At 40.9% G+C, this 15,515-nt stretch overlaps 1 protein-coding gene across 2 annotated transcripts in view; it reads right to left on the bottom strand.

The window, feature by feature from the left end:
• Positions 1-163: 163 nt before the first annotated feature.
• Positions 164-15,515, bottom strand: part of LOC121961924 (ADAMTS-like protein 1) — a 106,261-nt gene continuing 90,909 nt past the window's right edge. For both annotated transcript variants that reach the window (XM_042512036.2, XM_042512037.2), the window contains 12 exons: positions 14,412-14,737; positions 12,403-12,532; positions 9,577-9,787; positions 9,305-9,484; positions 9,069-9,222; positions 7,011-8,019; positions 6,772-6,899; positions 4,306-4,426; positions 3,932-4,136; positions 3,327-3,436; positions 2,935-3,155; positions 164-2,024 (listed from right to left, as the gene is read on the bottom strand). In XM_042512036.2, coding sequence (XP_042367970.2) covers positions 1,915-2,024; positions 2,935-3,155; positions 3,327-3,436; positions 3,932-4,136; positions 4,306-4,426; positions 6,772-6,899; positions 7,011-8,019; positions 9,069-9,222; positions 9,305-9,484; positions 9,577-9,787; positions 12,403-12,532; positions 14,412-14,737 — 2,905 coding nt within the window. In that variant the 3' untranslated portion in view covers positions 164-1,914. The remainder of the gene's footprint in view (positions 2,025-2,934; positions 3,156-3,326; positions 3,437-3,931; positions 4,137-4,305; positions 4,427-6,771; positions 6,900-7,010; positions 8,020-9,068; positions 9,223-9,304; positions 9,485-9,576; positions 9,788-12,402; positions 12,533-14,411; positions 14,738-15,515) is intronic.

Raw genomic sequence — 15,515 nt, 5'->3', positions numbered from 1 at the left:
TTGTTTGGCTGGTTCATGGTAGAACCTCCCTTACATTATTAATGCTGAGTGAATTCCTCGATTAGGGTAAAGATTTGACAAACATTTACTCTAATAATCTAACAAATTGTGATTGTGAGATTTTTATTTAAACAAGAAAAAAGGGGATAAAACCACAACAACATATTATAAAAGGAATGTATTTGGTTTTATTTAATGATTAACCAGGCATGAGCAGGAAGCTACACATCAGTTCACCAGCAGAGGGTCCCCATGGCATGCACATCAAAAAAACTGGAAGGAAATTAATACTTAAAACCCACCCCTGTAATTATTTACAAAACTATGCACAAGAACACGCATGAAAATAAATAGTTAAAGGACAAAACAAATATCTACATAACTTAAGAGCATAAGTAATATGTTAATCATGTTTGTCTTTCACAAAGTCAAATAATCACACCTAAAAAGCATCTGCTAAGGTATGTGTTGCACTTGATGATGAAAAGCATTGTGAAACTCGGGACATTATATCAAAAGTGCAAACCCTGCCTATTCGGCACAAATATGGTTCATTAATGATGACCTTAAAACAGTTCCCTACTGCTTTAACCAATATCCAAATGTAACAAAGAATTCTTATTTACATGTTTTAAGTTCAACTAACACTGGAATCTGTCCAAGCAAAAAGACTCGCACAAGTACTGTCAAATGTAACTGTTGTTTTCCCTCATATGTTGCACTAAAGCAACAAAACAATTTGGTGGAGAGAATGTTCACCTCATGTTTAAAAGTCACAAAGTGGTTAAAAGGGACATTTTAACAAAAAATCTTCAAAACAAAATATATAAACAATGTAACTATACACTAAAACAAAAAAACTCTGCAAGTCATGTTCTTAACAAAGACTTGGATGAGTTGAGTGCAAAATAAGTGTCCTTTTTTCTTTTCTTTTTTTTTTCTCAAAAGTTGACTTGCCTTAGTCATATACCTCCATAGTGCAACCCATGCAAGATAAATCTTTTTCATGTCCTATTTTTTTTCCTACTAAAATTGCAGTTACAATGCCTGCAATCCTAATTTCTTTACTCGTCAAATGACTTGACCAATTGTTATGATCAACATGTGCTAAATTGCCCAAAATGATAGCACAGGTCATGATCCATTTCCCATGTAGCTGATACCAAATGTACTGCATATCATTTATCAAATCGTAGACTTTTAGCCATTTCCCATGAATATGCAGCACTGTGCTGTATTTAAACATACCACACCGCTATAATAAAAGCTCATTTAGCATCAAAACTATTTATCAACACTGTTTGGAGACCATTTCAATAAACACACGACTATCCAGTGGTTATCAAAAGCTTAGGGGTCTACCCAGAATCCCTGGGTATGAAGTCAATCAGTTAAAAACAAGTACATTAATGTCATATTTGTAAGGTAAACTGCATGATAATATGCACCCTATTTGGGAGATGAAATGGTGGTGAAAAATTGTTGTTCTATTCTTACATGAAAACTGAGAAACTGCATGTGATATCATCACTGTGACTTCCTCTTTCTGGAACAATACAGCCACCACAACTTTTTTCTATTAGTAACAATGGAAATGTATCTTGCTTACATTTGCATAATTTAGGAAAGCTCCATGAACATCACACTTTGAAAAAAGAAGTAAAACTGAAGCCTTCATTAACAGACATTCCTTGAAAAACTTTCAAATTCAAACCCACACATGATATCTTTGAGGACATTAGATCCCAACCACTTTGGATATGACCATCCAAACATTCCTCCACACTCAGGTCTCCCCATCCATGCTGATCATAGAAGACAGTTGTGGGTGTAAGGACGGGGCATGGAGGTTTCAAGTCTCTGTCGGCTGTCTGAGCATCTCTCCTGGCCTATCCAGGTCATCCGTAGCACTCTTCAGGTGTTTCGGCAGGAATGACAGCAGCGACTCTTAAACTGGGGCAGCGCACAAAGCTCCAATTGTCGAACTTTCTCACAGTACCTTGTGCTGTCTCGGCACTCTCCTGCTGTAATACACAGATGTCACAGTTTACTAGAAATACTAATTTTAAAGGGAACGTTCACATTATTTGAAGTGGAGTTGTGTTACATACAATAGATGCCAGTCAGCACACCCCAGTTAGAAGAAGCAGACGGGGGTCAGACATGGAAGCTAAGCAATCTACTGCTGTGGAGGAGTCAGCAACAGTACACATATATGTACTATTTCTCTCTCACACACACAAATTCAATGGAGGATAGTTGAATGTCATGACAAATGTTACAAACAAAAACCAACAACAGGACATAAACATATCCTGAAGAAAAGAAATATTATCTCCACTGTATTCATAGGGATTGGTCCATTCAATGTAACTGAGTCACTGTTTCTTGGAATACCTGATTCTGCAAAGATTTTAAAAGGTTATTTTCCACTGCAAAATTCCACAAGCTCAATTCTTTTCACTTGTTTTGTACAGGGGTGCCAGCAAATATTGTAGAAACAGATGCTCCCAATCCTCAGCACATGAAATCAAAGCTATGTGCATTATGAGCTGAACCCATTTAGGGAATGTGCCTCAATGGAGCTTGTGCAAAAAGTACCCTGGCAATAATATTTATAATTTTATAATCTAATTTATTCCCAATCTAAGTTCGCTTTTCACCAGTTAATTTAGAGACCTCAGAAATATGCCATTAATGTGGTCAAGACATAGACTGGGACTAACAACAACCAGCTGGTACTGAGCTGAGATTATTTCAAGTCTTTTCACCTCTAAAATGTGCTTTTCAGAGGAAATTAAAACATTAACAAATGCAGTTATACCGTATATGCTATACAGCATATAATAAATAATACAGGGTCATTTTGAAATAAAGATTACAATTATGAAACCTCTTGTCTTCATTTTACCATCATTTCCAATTTCTTCTCACCTCTGCCACATGACAAAATGTTGCATCGCTGCCAGCTGGGAGGTCGAGGCCTCCACATGCAGTGATGTTCACGTGTGGCCTTTCCAGTTCGACGGTGTGCGCAGGTCACCTGGCGAGACTGGAAACCGTGGCGTCCACAGGTAGCGGTGCACTGTGTCCACGGCCCTACACGCCAGTGAAGGGCACAGGCATCTGTGGAGCAATTCTTCAAGGAGCTGGGCCTACAAAAACAAACACGCATGATGAAAAAAAGTCGAAAGTTATCAGAAATACTCTGGTGAGTGGCTTTTTTTTTAAATTCAGGCATATGTTATCATTGTAGTTTTTAATGCAAATCATCATATATCAACTGCTGATATGCTGTAAATTGACATTATGATAACCATATTTACCTCTGGAGTCCACTGCACATCCTGTAGGGGAGTTTGGTGGCATTTGTGTCTTGGCAGTAAACATGGCGGTGCTGTGTGGCCAAACTGGGGCCCACACATTGACCATGACACTGAAAGAGGAGATTTCAACAAAATAACAAGCTTTGCTTTTGGTTTGAAAATACTTTCCTGCTATCAGCTACCCCTCTTGTGGCTTTGGCATTTTTTACGCCCACCCACTCTCACTGTATGTCAAGTTTTAAATCTGCATTTGTCTCAGGATAAAAGCATTTGGTTTATGTTTTGAAATAGCAGCTACTTTTATTGTTGCAAATATTATGAAAGACTGGGAAATTTGCATGATACAGTTGGGAAAGATGTGTTACGACAGACAAAAGGTGACTTCCCCAACAGCAACAAATATTTGGCTCTTGATAGATCGGGCAGGATTGGCAGGGTGTTTTCCCTTAAAAAATGTGGATTACAAAGACACACTAAAAGTGGTTATTTGGTTACTATCTCAGATGAACTGATCAAAAACTGGCAAATAGTTTATGAGGTAAACTGTGTTTTAGGCTTGAGACAGTCCATGTGTAAGTGTTTTTGTATTGTGTAAATAGACTGACCGCTCCCCAGTTGGTTGTGGCCCATCTGGCGCAGGGCTGCAGGTTGCACAGCTTGGTGTCAGAGGGTCTCCTCCCTGTGCCGAGGCAGTGCTGGCTCTCCACCTCTCTTGATCTGCCCTCAGGTCCCTTTATGCAGCGGACACTCCTGGTCTGAGACCCACCTCCACAATGTGCTGAGCATAGTGACCAAGGATCCACTCGCCACCTAACCAAAACCAGAGGAAAAGTCGACAGTAATAAGTTCATGTGCTCATCAGTTCCCAAAATACTCAAAAATTAATTTACTTAGAAAATTAGTATGTAAGTAAAGGAGCCAGTCGAACACGGCTGTTAAAAGTTTCCAACTGGAAAAACATGTAGTGGTAGCGAGGTACCTGAGGGGGCAGGCTTGTCCATGGCACAGCTCAGCCGACTGGCTAGTGTTACTCCTCTCAGAGCAAACAGGGCCATTTGGTCCCACAGTATTACCATGGGCACAGTTTCTTCCTTTGCCACCTGAAAATACAATTTAAAATAAGTATAGTGTTGTGGTCTTGGATACGGCAGAAATCAAACGGGGAAAGTCAAAACTGTCATTTTAATTAGCACTGTGTAGTAACAGTGTCCTCTCTGTTAATTTGTTAGGATTTTAGAGCAAATGTTTACTCAACAAATTTCATGTATTTCTGCAGTGATCTTACCAGTTCAGAGAGGTTTACAAACTTTAACTCAACAATATGTACACACCATATGTAATTTAATATAGCTATGTTTTTGTGTTGCCTGGTATAAACAAAGCATTATGGCATTCTGACTTCAGATAAAACTCAGGCATGTTAATGCACTTCTTATGGGATTTTTTTTTTACTTTTATGAAAACAATTCAGTTGGCATCTCTCATCAGAATTTCAATTTGACTGAGGACACACTGTCCATGCACCCACAGCTACTGTGTTCTTTAATAAGTCTCTTTTTACTATTTTTTCAACAGCCCCAGATTTTGTCTTTGACATTATAGATAAGGTCATGATTTTCTGTCTTGTATCTGACTGAAGAAGTGACCTGCTCTTGTTCTGAAATGAGACGTTGAAATGAGCGCTTTCCAAAAACCTGGGAAAGAATTTTATTTTCAAGTTCAATCTCCCAGTGAAGCATTCACATTTCTTGGGATTGCATTCTTAAAATTTCTGAAGTGCATCCATTAGACATGACCTTAAACTGAGTTTGAATTAAATATCGAAGAAAATGCAGTTTGGCCATTTTTCAGCACCTTTAAGCCCCTTTATCCTCCGTTTAGATTAGGCGAATGGGGTGCACCCACTTAATCCTCTTTGAAACATTGCCTGGAACCTCTAATTGCTGTCGTATGGGGAGGAAAAGTGCTGGAGCATCAGGAAACTCGGCAGAATCGGAGCTTTGATGAGAATGCAGCGAGGTCGCAACTGGTCATGCTCCGAGGAGACGAATGACAGCGCCACTCGGAGATGACTCGAGTCGTGGCACGCTCCGGACATTCCCCATTGCTGACTCAGCCTGATTAGCCACCAGGGTGTGTGAAAGCTCACTGTATATCTGTGCCTATGTGTGTGTGTTTCTCAGTTGAAAAGAATGCTTTCCCAGAATCTCTCAGCCTCAACCACAAAAGAACAACACATATTACAGTAACCTGGACTACATAAAAGTATATTAGGACAAACTAAACTTGACATTAGGTTTATGCTGACTCTATCCTTTGTATGTGCGGCTACAAAAAGTGTTTATAGTGAAGCTGTCTTCTGGCTCTAGCTTCAAAATGTGCACATATGAGAATAGTGTCTTATCTTCTCATATTACTCCAAGCAAAAGCAAATAAACATATTTGTCAATATTATGTCAGATTTCTTTTAACTTCAGGAGTTTAGCTACAACATAACGGAATGTTGGCATAATCATTATTATGATTATTCCCAAAGAATTACTTGAAGGGTAACTTTGTTATTTTTTAACATGGACCTTATGTTTCCTATGTTCTTGGTACTAAGTAACTATTTGGAACAAAAAATTTTTAAATTGGTCAAGTATTGAGCGAAAGGGCTGCAGCTGGAAGCGGCGAAACAGGCTGCAATATAACCATTTGCATGTTCGCACCACTAATTAATGTAAATTCAAAGGCTTGTTTGTGACACTGGCAGGTTTAGATTATTATTCAAAGTGTCTGACAACATTATGGAAAGAATTTCTACAAAGACAGATTTTTGTTAAGCCTTAGAATCTTTTTGTTATTCAGAAACTGCCCTGAAAACGCCTAGTAATTTAAATGTGTATAGAGCCAGCATATTTTTCCTTTTATTTATCTTAATGGGTGAATTGAGGATTTATTTCAACCGAACCAGACTTAATAATTGTGTTACACTAAAAGACTAGCTTCTTTGAGTGTTGTTGTGTTTCTGTTGACTTAAAACGAAGTGTGTTTTACAATGACAAAATTATTGTTTATTTAAGTGGAGTCTGGTGGGTAAGGCAATACTGATTTGGGGGCTGTTTCTGGTTAAACAGATAGATCTTATTATTTAACAAAAAAGGTCTTGCTGTAGTATCCTTTCCATAACGTTTTTTTACACATTGAGGATGACAATCTAAACCTGTCAGTGGCAAAAACAAGCACTTTTAGTGGATGTAAATATACAGTACGAACCTGTTTCATACTTCAATACTGGACCAAATCGAAAATTATTATTCCCATTAGTCAATTTAGACACAAAAACATGAGACAATGGAGTCCAGATTAAAAAAATACCAAAGCTACCCTTTAATGAAACTACTCTAAAAGTTAAATTGTATTAAATGTATTTATTCAAACATTCTTGCAGCAAGAATCTTACCTGAAATCTGCACCGAAGACGAAAGAGATGTCGATCCTAGACGGTTCCTGGCGGTGCAGGTGTACAGACCCTCATCCACCTTGCTTGGAGACTGGATCCTCAGTGAGCCGGTGGACAACAGGCCTACTCTGCCAACACAAAGATGACGCAACCACTGAATCAGCTAAATTTTTACAACAAAATCTGCAGTTTTGTTGGAGCCTTTCACACAAAAGGTCACATTAAAAGGCAATTCTTACCTGCTGTTGTAGTGCAACTCTTTCCCATTCTTTGTCCACGTTAGGGACGGTTCAGGGTTTCCAAGTGCTTCACACCTCAGCTCCAAACTAGCAATGGGTTTCTGCAGAAGAACTGGCACTCCAACATGAACGATCATTTCAGACGACAGCACGACTCCAACCTTCCTGGGCCGTTGGATTATCACCGGGCTTCGCGGCCTGGACCCGGGGGCTTTGAAGTTGGGTTTATAAAGGAGGGGCCCTTGTGTGGAGGATTCTGCACTGTCCGGGGGATGAAGAGTAGACTCGTTTGTTTCCCCCTGTGTCATTGTGAGCTCACTGAGCAACTGTGCGATGAGTTGTTCCCCCCATGGTCCTCCGAGGCCTTCTGAGAGGTTCTGCATGATCTCATCTAGCCTGTGGGTATCTGCGATGAGTACAGGGAAGTTTGAAAGTTCTGAGTTTGTTCTCTCGTCCTCCAGGGTCGATCTGTTCTTTTCACTGGAGTGTGTTTTAACAGCAGTGTCTTTTTCTTCTTGGAGAGAGCCTTTGAGTTCAAGCAAACGCTCAACAATGTTATCATATTGGTTGAGGGACATGGGCAGCTCTTGAAATCTTTCCCCTGTTGATTCCACTTCTGGCTGTCCAACCTTCTGTTGTCCACCTGCAAGGAGCCACGACTCTGGAACAGAGAGCTTCTGCTTGCTGCCAATGATCTGGAGGACAAAATGCTCTTGTGCCTGACCTGCAATGCACGTGTATATCCCGACATCAGATGCACGCACCTGCTGAATCTTTACGTATCCTAGTGGTGTTATGGAGAGATGTGGGAGGCTGTCCAGAGGCTTCCCCTCCTTCAGCCATCGGATGTTGCCCTTGCGCATGTGTCTGGTTGGGCAGCGAAGGACCACAGTTGTCCAGGGGAGCAGGTAGGCATAACCTCCCACTACCAACTGTAACTTTTTGCCCTTCCTCCACTGGATATACACTTTCTTCTGGGCCAGTATGGTGGGATCGGGCTTGACAGAGTCTGTGATGAAAATAACACAAAGGGTGAATGTCATGATTATGGTCTGTGTTATCTGTACTTCTGTCTGGAATGTGTAATTTCCTTTGAAACAATTTTGCTATGAAATGTTTTTTCTGTGCTTACTAGAGTTAGGTTCATCTCCAATTTTGCCGATCCGGTCTGGTGTACGTTTGTAAACTTAATAATGGAGCAACTATCATCATACAGGTCGTGAGTGTAATTAACTTTGGAGCCGAGGCAGCCAGTGTCAAATTTCAGCAGAGGGGGGAAGAGTGGCACACATTTGTTTACTTATTGAGATGAGGAGAGGAGATGACAGAGTTATTATCTTAAAAAGATCAAAACTGTGCCTAAATGACAACACTTTGAATTTGAAGCTGACAAAAGAGCTGTCCTCACTGGCTGCAGGCGCTGCTGTGAGGTGAACTTTGGTCGGATTCTGTGTTTGAATTTATTATTATGCCATGGTGGAAAAGGACTGGCTGATTCATGAAGCTGAAATGAGGAATTATTTATAGGAAACCTACTTTTTTCATTATAAAAACCTAAACACACTCTCAGTTGGTTAGACGGCAGTCCTTGGGAAGCTGAAAGTTTCTGTTAAGTTAAATGACCATTGGGTTATAGGCTAACATTATTTGCTGTTAGCTATCCTTAATGTAATTTCCAATAAGTATCACAATTGATAAAGTAACGTTAAAAATGTAGGAGGATAGCATGTAGGCTACTCACCCATCTTTTAAGTGTTTGCATCTCTCGTCTGATCTTAAACGCACAGCAGTTAGCTCCGTGGTTTGTTTACATGAAGTAACAGGTAAATATTTAATGGATTTAGTGTGGACAGAGAGCTCCTGTTTTATGCAATGCACCGTGATATTTAGACACTTGCTTTCTGCCGAGACACGATATCATTATGTTCCACTGATGGTTGACCGCTGAGTCATATGGGACACCTGGTAAAATTCAGTGAACTGATCCAACCCTTTTGCTTACTAACAAAACAAAGCAGTATAATTTGATAAAATAGAGCCAAACAGAGGGTCTCTTACTTTCACAGAGCCTGAGGGAGCATGGCCGGATTTTGGTGGGCCGGGCCAACTGGGAACAGTCTTCAGGGTCTACGGTCCAATGTCCCCTGCCTGCCCCTTGTTTTCTGCAGACTGCCTGTAGTCTCTGAATGCCATTTCCACAGGTCACTGAACACTGGACACATAAATATAAGATATGACAACAAGCAGACCCTTTATACTGTCCACAGTAAGTTGTTTCCTTGATGACCGCCTACCTGGGACCAGTCAGTTGTGACCCACTGAGGTGGACACTCTTGCTTGCCACATGGCTGCTGGTTTGTGGGGCTCTTGGAAGGGCAAAACGTGTCAGGCAGCTCCAGGATGCTTCCATCTGCCAACCGCTGTTTGCACAAGACCTGCCTCCTTTGAAATCCACCACCGCAGCTCTGGGAGCACTACAAAAATACAGAGGGGCCAGGGGTTACATTAGCAATATGTGCTGGGTCAGGCATTTATGGTGGATAACTTCCTAAGTTGGATCCTTTACCTGTCCCCAGTCACGTGTGTCCCACACAGGAGGGCAGTCAAAGCGGTTGCAGGCTTGGACAGGATTGGGCTTGGGGCTCTGACAGTCTTCATCCCTCAAAACCTCAGTGCGGTTGCTGTCCCGAGACGGCCGGTGAGTGCATGCCACAGAGCGGGTCATCAGACCAACCCCACAGGTGGCAGAGCATGAACTCCACTCCCCTGTTTCCCACCTGTGAACACAACATTGATCATTAAAGTACTGATCCATAACATTTTCTTATTACCTTGTCTATTTCGATTAGCTCTATTTGCTTGTTAACAACACACAGTGAGTGTTCAGTTCTAAAGTTGAGTAATATAGCTTAGTTTTTTTGCTGAGCTGCTTGTTTAACTCATAATCTTTGCTATTCCTGATTCATAATTAAACTTAATCTTTGTTGCATAAACTATATATGTAGCCCCATTATCCAATTTATAAAGGAGTGCAGTCTGAGGAGTTCAGGTCAGCATGCCTAATGTTTTTTCTTGATCCCATGAGAGGACACTGTTGCAGTTTATGAATGTGTAAATTCATAAAAGTGAAATTCATGAAAGTGAATACGAGTGAAAACGAAAAGAGAGATCCATGAAGCCAGATACTGGCAAAGAAACTCCCACTGAATTTAGTGATATTAGAGAAATCCCTGTGGCATAACTGACCTCTGTGTACCAATATTTGTTTTGTTGTCCAACATATTCATACAGAGTGATGAATCTACCATCAAAGTTTTCTGTGTATTTTTATCCCAATCTTGAAAATGATGTGTCTGACTTGTTGCTATGCCTTTAAAGGCATATGAAAGGTTTGGCTTTGGCCAAAATGGCAGCGATTTTACTTCTTGCTTGACAGATTAGGTGATATTTCAAAACTATTCATATTTACTCAAGGGTCCGGAGACTGAGGAGAATTGGGAATGAAGCTTGTTTCTGGACCGATATTGTACTCAAAGCCAAATCCTATGGCTGTTTCCCTTCAGAGGGAACAGTATCCAAAGAGTGTAGCCTAATACGGGAGGGTGAGGAGGCCTCAGGGAGGGAGTAAAGGGCCAAAGGAAACAAGTCCAATACAGCGTTTGTTGTGCCTGAAAACAAGACTCAAGGCCTGGAAAAACAGGCAATGGCAGGCTGCAAGCCTCTGGGTTTTCTGACAAGAGTGTGAGTGGTGGAACACCGACACTGCGCACGGTGTTAACTTGAAACGTGTGTCCTACCGCAAAATCTACTCACCGTTTAGCCATGGCTCAGTTATATTAGACATCGTGCCATTATGCTGTTATGCTGTAACTATTCAGGTATTTTACTTTGATGCATTTTGTGTGCTCATTGTTTATCCACTGTATTCAATATTGATGCTCAATGGAGGAAAATTTACCAAAAAGCTACAAAACTTAGACTTAAACTTTAATAATGTGGGCTACATCCACATACATTCCTCAATCAAAATACTACCTATTATAGCATGAGCATCATAGCTGCATTTCAGTAATTTAAACTTTCACAATGACAGTCAAGGTCCCCAGAAGATAATTACAATAATTTCTATGATTTATGGATCTTTTGATTTCTTCAAAATGAGAAAAAATGTTCCTCCACTAAAGCTAATTGTCAATATTTCCATGAAATTTCATTGTCCCCACAAGATAAACCCTGACTTTTGCACCAAGAGTTTCTGTCAATGAGAAATAGAAACCTCTGATGGGTAGATCATAATGAAATGAGCAAATTCATACTCCCCAAAAAGATGATTCTCATCCATTTCCAACACTTAGTACAGTGTTTTTTTGAGTCACTCTCAGGACAAAGTCTCAGTTTCTGCATGAGACATTGAAAAGTAACACTAATAATAATCTGACTTCCATTCAATCTTTAAGGACATTTATGACATCCAGAGGATGAATCTATATGTTTAGTGACTGCCTGACATTTCCTCTAGCACCATAATCAAACCAAGCTTCGTGTTTTGGCAAACATATCAAAAATCTAATGGTATTGCTGTAACTGAGCACATTCACACTCTCCAAAGGATAAACCATTTTCAGTTTCTCATTCATTGTACTATAAAAAGCCAAGTGGAAGCTTTTTTTTAACAGCAGCTTTTCAAAAGAGAATATTGACAACAGTAGCAGGGACATTTCTTTGCTAATACATCGACCAAAAAAAAGTTCTTCCAGTGACAATTCCACATAGCATAGCAGGTATAGCCACCACTGACACCTGATTCCTATTTTATGTCTGATTCTGACCAGGCTCCACAAGCCGTCCCACTGGCTTCATTTCCTGCTCTCTATGATACAACCATCCATCTCTGTCATTCCGCTTCAGTATCACTTGGACCCAAGTGGCCTAAATGGTGATTTAATTGGCCCAAGTGGTTTAAACTGAGAGGGATAATATAGTGGATTAGAAGGATTTCAATCTCTTTTATACACAACCAGTGATTAGTAGAGATTAATTGATTCAACTAGTGCGATGTGTGTTTTTTGATAGTCTGAAAGTTAAGCAGTTCCACGTGTAGGACCCAGGGATGAATCAGGGCTCTGGGAAATGGTAAGTGAATGTCCCAGCTCTCTATATTGCATACTTTGCTGGGTTACAGTCTTGGCAAACTAATAAAGAGTACAGCCAGATTTCAGTCCTGCTTTTAATTAATATTTTCTTCTTGAATGCAGCCAAACCTTTTTTCCAAAAACACATTTCCTCCTCAGTTTTACTGCATCCATCAATCAAGTCTATTTTAATGCTCAGGCACAAACTATTTTAAACAATCTCTAAATGATAATGATGTCTGGGCTTTACTGTACTGTACCTGGGTGGGCAGGGCTGAGTTTTGCAGTCCTGCAGGAGTTGCGGGGGCCGACGGGAGCTCACACACAGGCTCTGATCCGCTGCCTCTCTGGTCTGCTTGTTCAGGCAGATGACCACTGCCTCCTGCACACCTGAGATTAGACAGCACCAAGCAGTCACAAAGGATGTCCCAAGAACCACTGTGTGGAGTTCAATTATCAAAATTTTTTAAAATTACAGACACATGCTCGCTGTCCCATATCTTCTTCGAATGAACGCCAAAAATGCAAACACATATTGTTCTTGTTGAGCAAATCAAACATTTTATCACCTCCACATACATGTAGAGCATAAGATATTGTAAGCAGACACTGCAATGAAGCAAGCCAGATCTTAGGCCCCTAAAGGAAAGCAAGCACTGGTTTTAACTAATGGAGCACAATGAACAGCAAGCCCGTGCAGCTGCCTGCTGAAGTTCTGGCCTGAACTGTGGATAAACCTTATGGGTGTGATGTCAGGTCATGTTAAAAGCAACGTAACATAAATCTTGGAGTCTGCTTCCAATGTTGGTGACAATAACAGTGAAGCAGGGACTTCAAACGCCACAGTGGTGTGATGGTCCACAGGAGCGCAGCCCTCAGGGTGTGTATGTGACACCCGATACCACTCTGTAATCATCCCCGAATGGGAGTTTGTTGGGTTTGGGTGAGCGCTCACACAGACATTGACAAAAGCCTACGCCCATGTGCAGAAATTAAGTTACACATGCCGACCCGTGCAGGCATTAACACACAGACGTGCAATTCAGGCGTACAGGCTTGGAGGTGGAGGTGGGGAGATTAAAGTGGGCCTCAACGAATGCTGGCAGGATGTTTGGGAAAGCTGTCTCTGTCTGGGGCGGCATTCACTGCCGCTGTGAGAGTTGGTGACGTATGACCTTTAGGGTTAAACTTGGTATTCCATCCATTATCATTTAATATCATATAACTTACTTTTACTTCAAAGCCCATTCTGTAATGGCTTTAGTCATTCACTGACATAAGGTCACCGGTTACTGCTGTGACATTTTGTTTTCTTACAGCAACTGGGACAAACTCAGTGACACTGATGGAGTGGGGTTTGCCTTCAGGAGTTACAGGACAATTAAACAAGTCTTTTTACAATAAAAGGGTTGGCCAAACCTGCAGGCAGCAGGTATCGTATAAAAAATAAAATACATATTGGTACGTATATTATCTACACAAAACAAAGAAATGCAATTTTGCCACAACTTGACCGATTTGCTCAGTGTGGACACAACTGTTGTTACAAATTACCTCCAGACTGCCTGACGTTACATGGCATGAAAGTGTGTAAAAGTCTATAAATGGCCTACAACTATTTTGTGCACAGTTTAATAACACTGCACCCGGTCTTGATTATTGGCAAAGTAAGTAAAAGTGCTTGAGTATAACTGTCTGTTACATTTTAACTCTGTACATGGATGCACTGCTGTCAGGTAATGTTAGCTAATTTCAGCTACTATTTTCTTTAACATTTACATTTAAAATTAGTTAACTCTGCTCCTCCAGAGGTTTTTAATCCACATCTGCCACTGTTTCTCATTGAGTTTTTTTTTCTTTTGACTTCCTCTCCTTACACTATTCTCCACTATTTCCCAGACATAAAGTGGCCTTTGTTTTGTCTCCAAGTTGACTGATTGGAACAGTCATAAACAGCCTAAATCATAGGCATTTGTGCAATGATGGTAGTCTGCCTGTAGTTGCGTGCAATCTATCTGGACAGCACACCGATGTGTGATGTCATATGCAAAGAAGTTATTAACAAACGCTTGCTGCTTCCACATCAAACAACATGGTGAACTTGGTCAACAGAATAACTAAAGATCTGCATGTCATGACTATCATTATAAGCCTGTTAGCATTTCGCTTAAAGTACCACTTTAAGTCTCATTAACTTTTTAACTTTCCTGTCCTTTCTTGTTCTATGTCTTTACTTTCTCATCTTAAAGAGGTCAATAATGATCCATACCTCTGCCACAACTCTCTGAGCACTCCGTAAACCCCTCGTACTCCCAGTCATGCAGTTCCTCTCTTCCAGGTGTCTCCCCCTCCTCCTCTTCACCCTCCTCCTCTTCCTCTCCCTCCTTCTCATTTTCTTTTCCTTGGCCTGAAACACCAGAGCAGGGAGTACGGTAGCAGGGCTGACTCGTAGCAGGTTTCACCCCCTCACACTCGTCATCGGGCAGGTCAGCAACAGTCTGGGAGAAGGACAGCAAGACTTGGCACTTGATGGATCGTCGCTGAGTCCCGGCGCCGCATGTCCTGCTGCAGGGCTGCCAGGGACCAGGGATGAAGCTGGAGGAGACAGCCAGCAAGTTTGGGAAAAAATGCAAATGGAATGATTAATCGCACACATAAAAGTATAAACAATATGCTCTTAATTTAGTTAGTCCACTTAACAAACCTATGCAAATAAGCTTGGAAATACAGTTATATTTTTGATTCTTTTGATTATTCTGTTTCCAAACCAGCAGTGCTGACTTGAAAGTATGAAGATAGAAAGTCAAAGTTTTTGTGTATTCCCCCTGTGTACAGATTTTACTCATTTACTGCTAAGTTCATAAACCCACTGAGTATTCACAAAATCCAGTCCTGCTGTGGTTAATTGAACAGCTGTGAAGCATTAGGATCAGCCGTTCTTGGATAAACGGCTTTCATGCGCATCCTTCCTCATCTTAAAGAATGGATCAGAGGAGGAAACACTTGGAGATCATTGGCGTTGAATGCCTTAAGGCCTGTCAAGGTTGGGTGAGAGTTAGGGCCCAGATACTGAACTGTCACTCCTATAATAGCTTTGGGAGATTGTAAAAGAAATAATAAGACTGGAAAGTGTGAGACAGAGAGATGTTTGAATCCCTCTTGATCTTCAGGTTGGCCAAAATGTAAAGCTTAGTTCTTTGAGGGATCAAGGAGGGGAAATAAACTTGATGCTGTGTTTTCCAGAACGTCCATAATAATTCAGCGATTTTCCGATCTGGTGACACAACAAGGAAGTTACGACAACAGACAATGTGAGGCAACTCTTCTCATAAATAAACCCATCTGGATATTTTGCAGAAGGGATCAACGGGTT

This window comes from Plectropomus leopardus, chromosome 23 (assembly GCF_026936395.1).
Source record: "Plectropomus leopardus strain MGB_pleo_1.0 chromosome 23, ASM2693639v1, whole genome shotgun sequence".
Classification (NCBI taxonomy): domain Eukaryota; kingdom Metazoa; phylum Chordata; class Actinopteri; order Perciformes; family Serranidae; genus Plectropomus; species Plectropomus leopardus.
The sequence above is the reverse complement of the archived record's forward strand: the minus strand, read 5'-3'. Positions and strand labels throughout refer to the sequence as shown.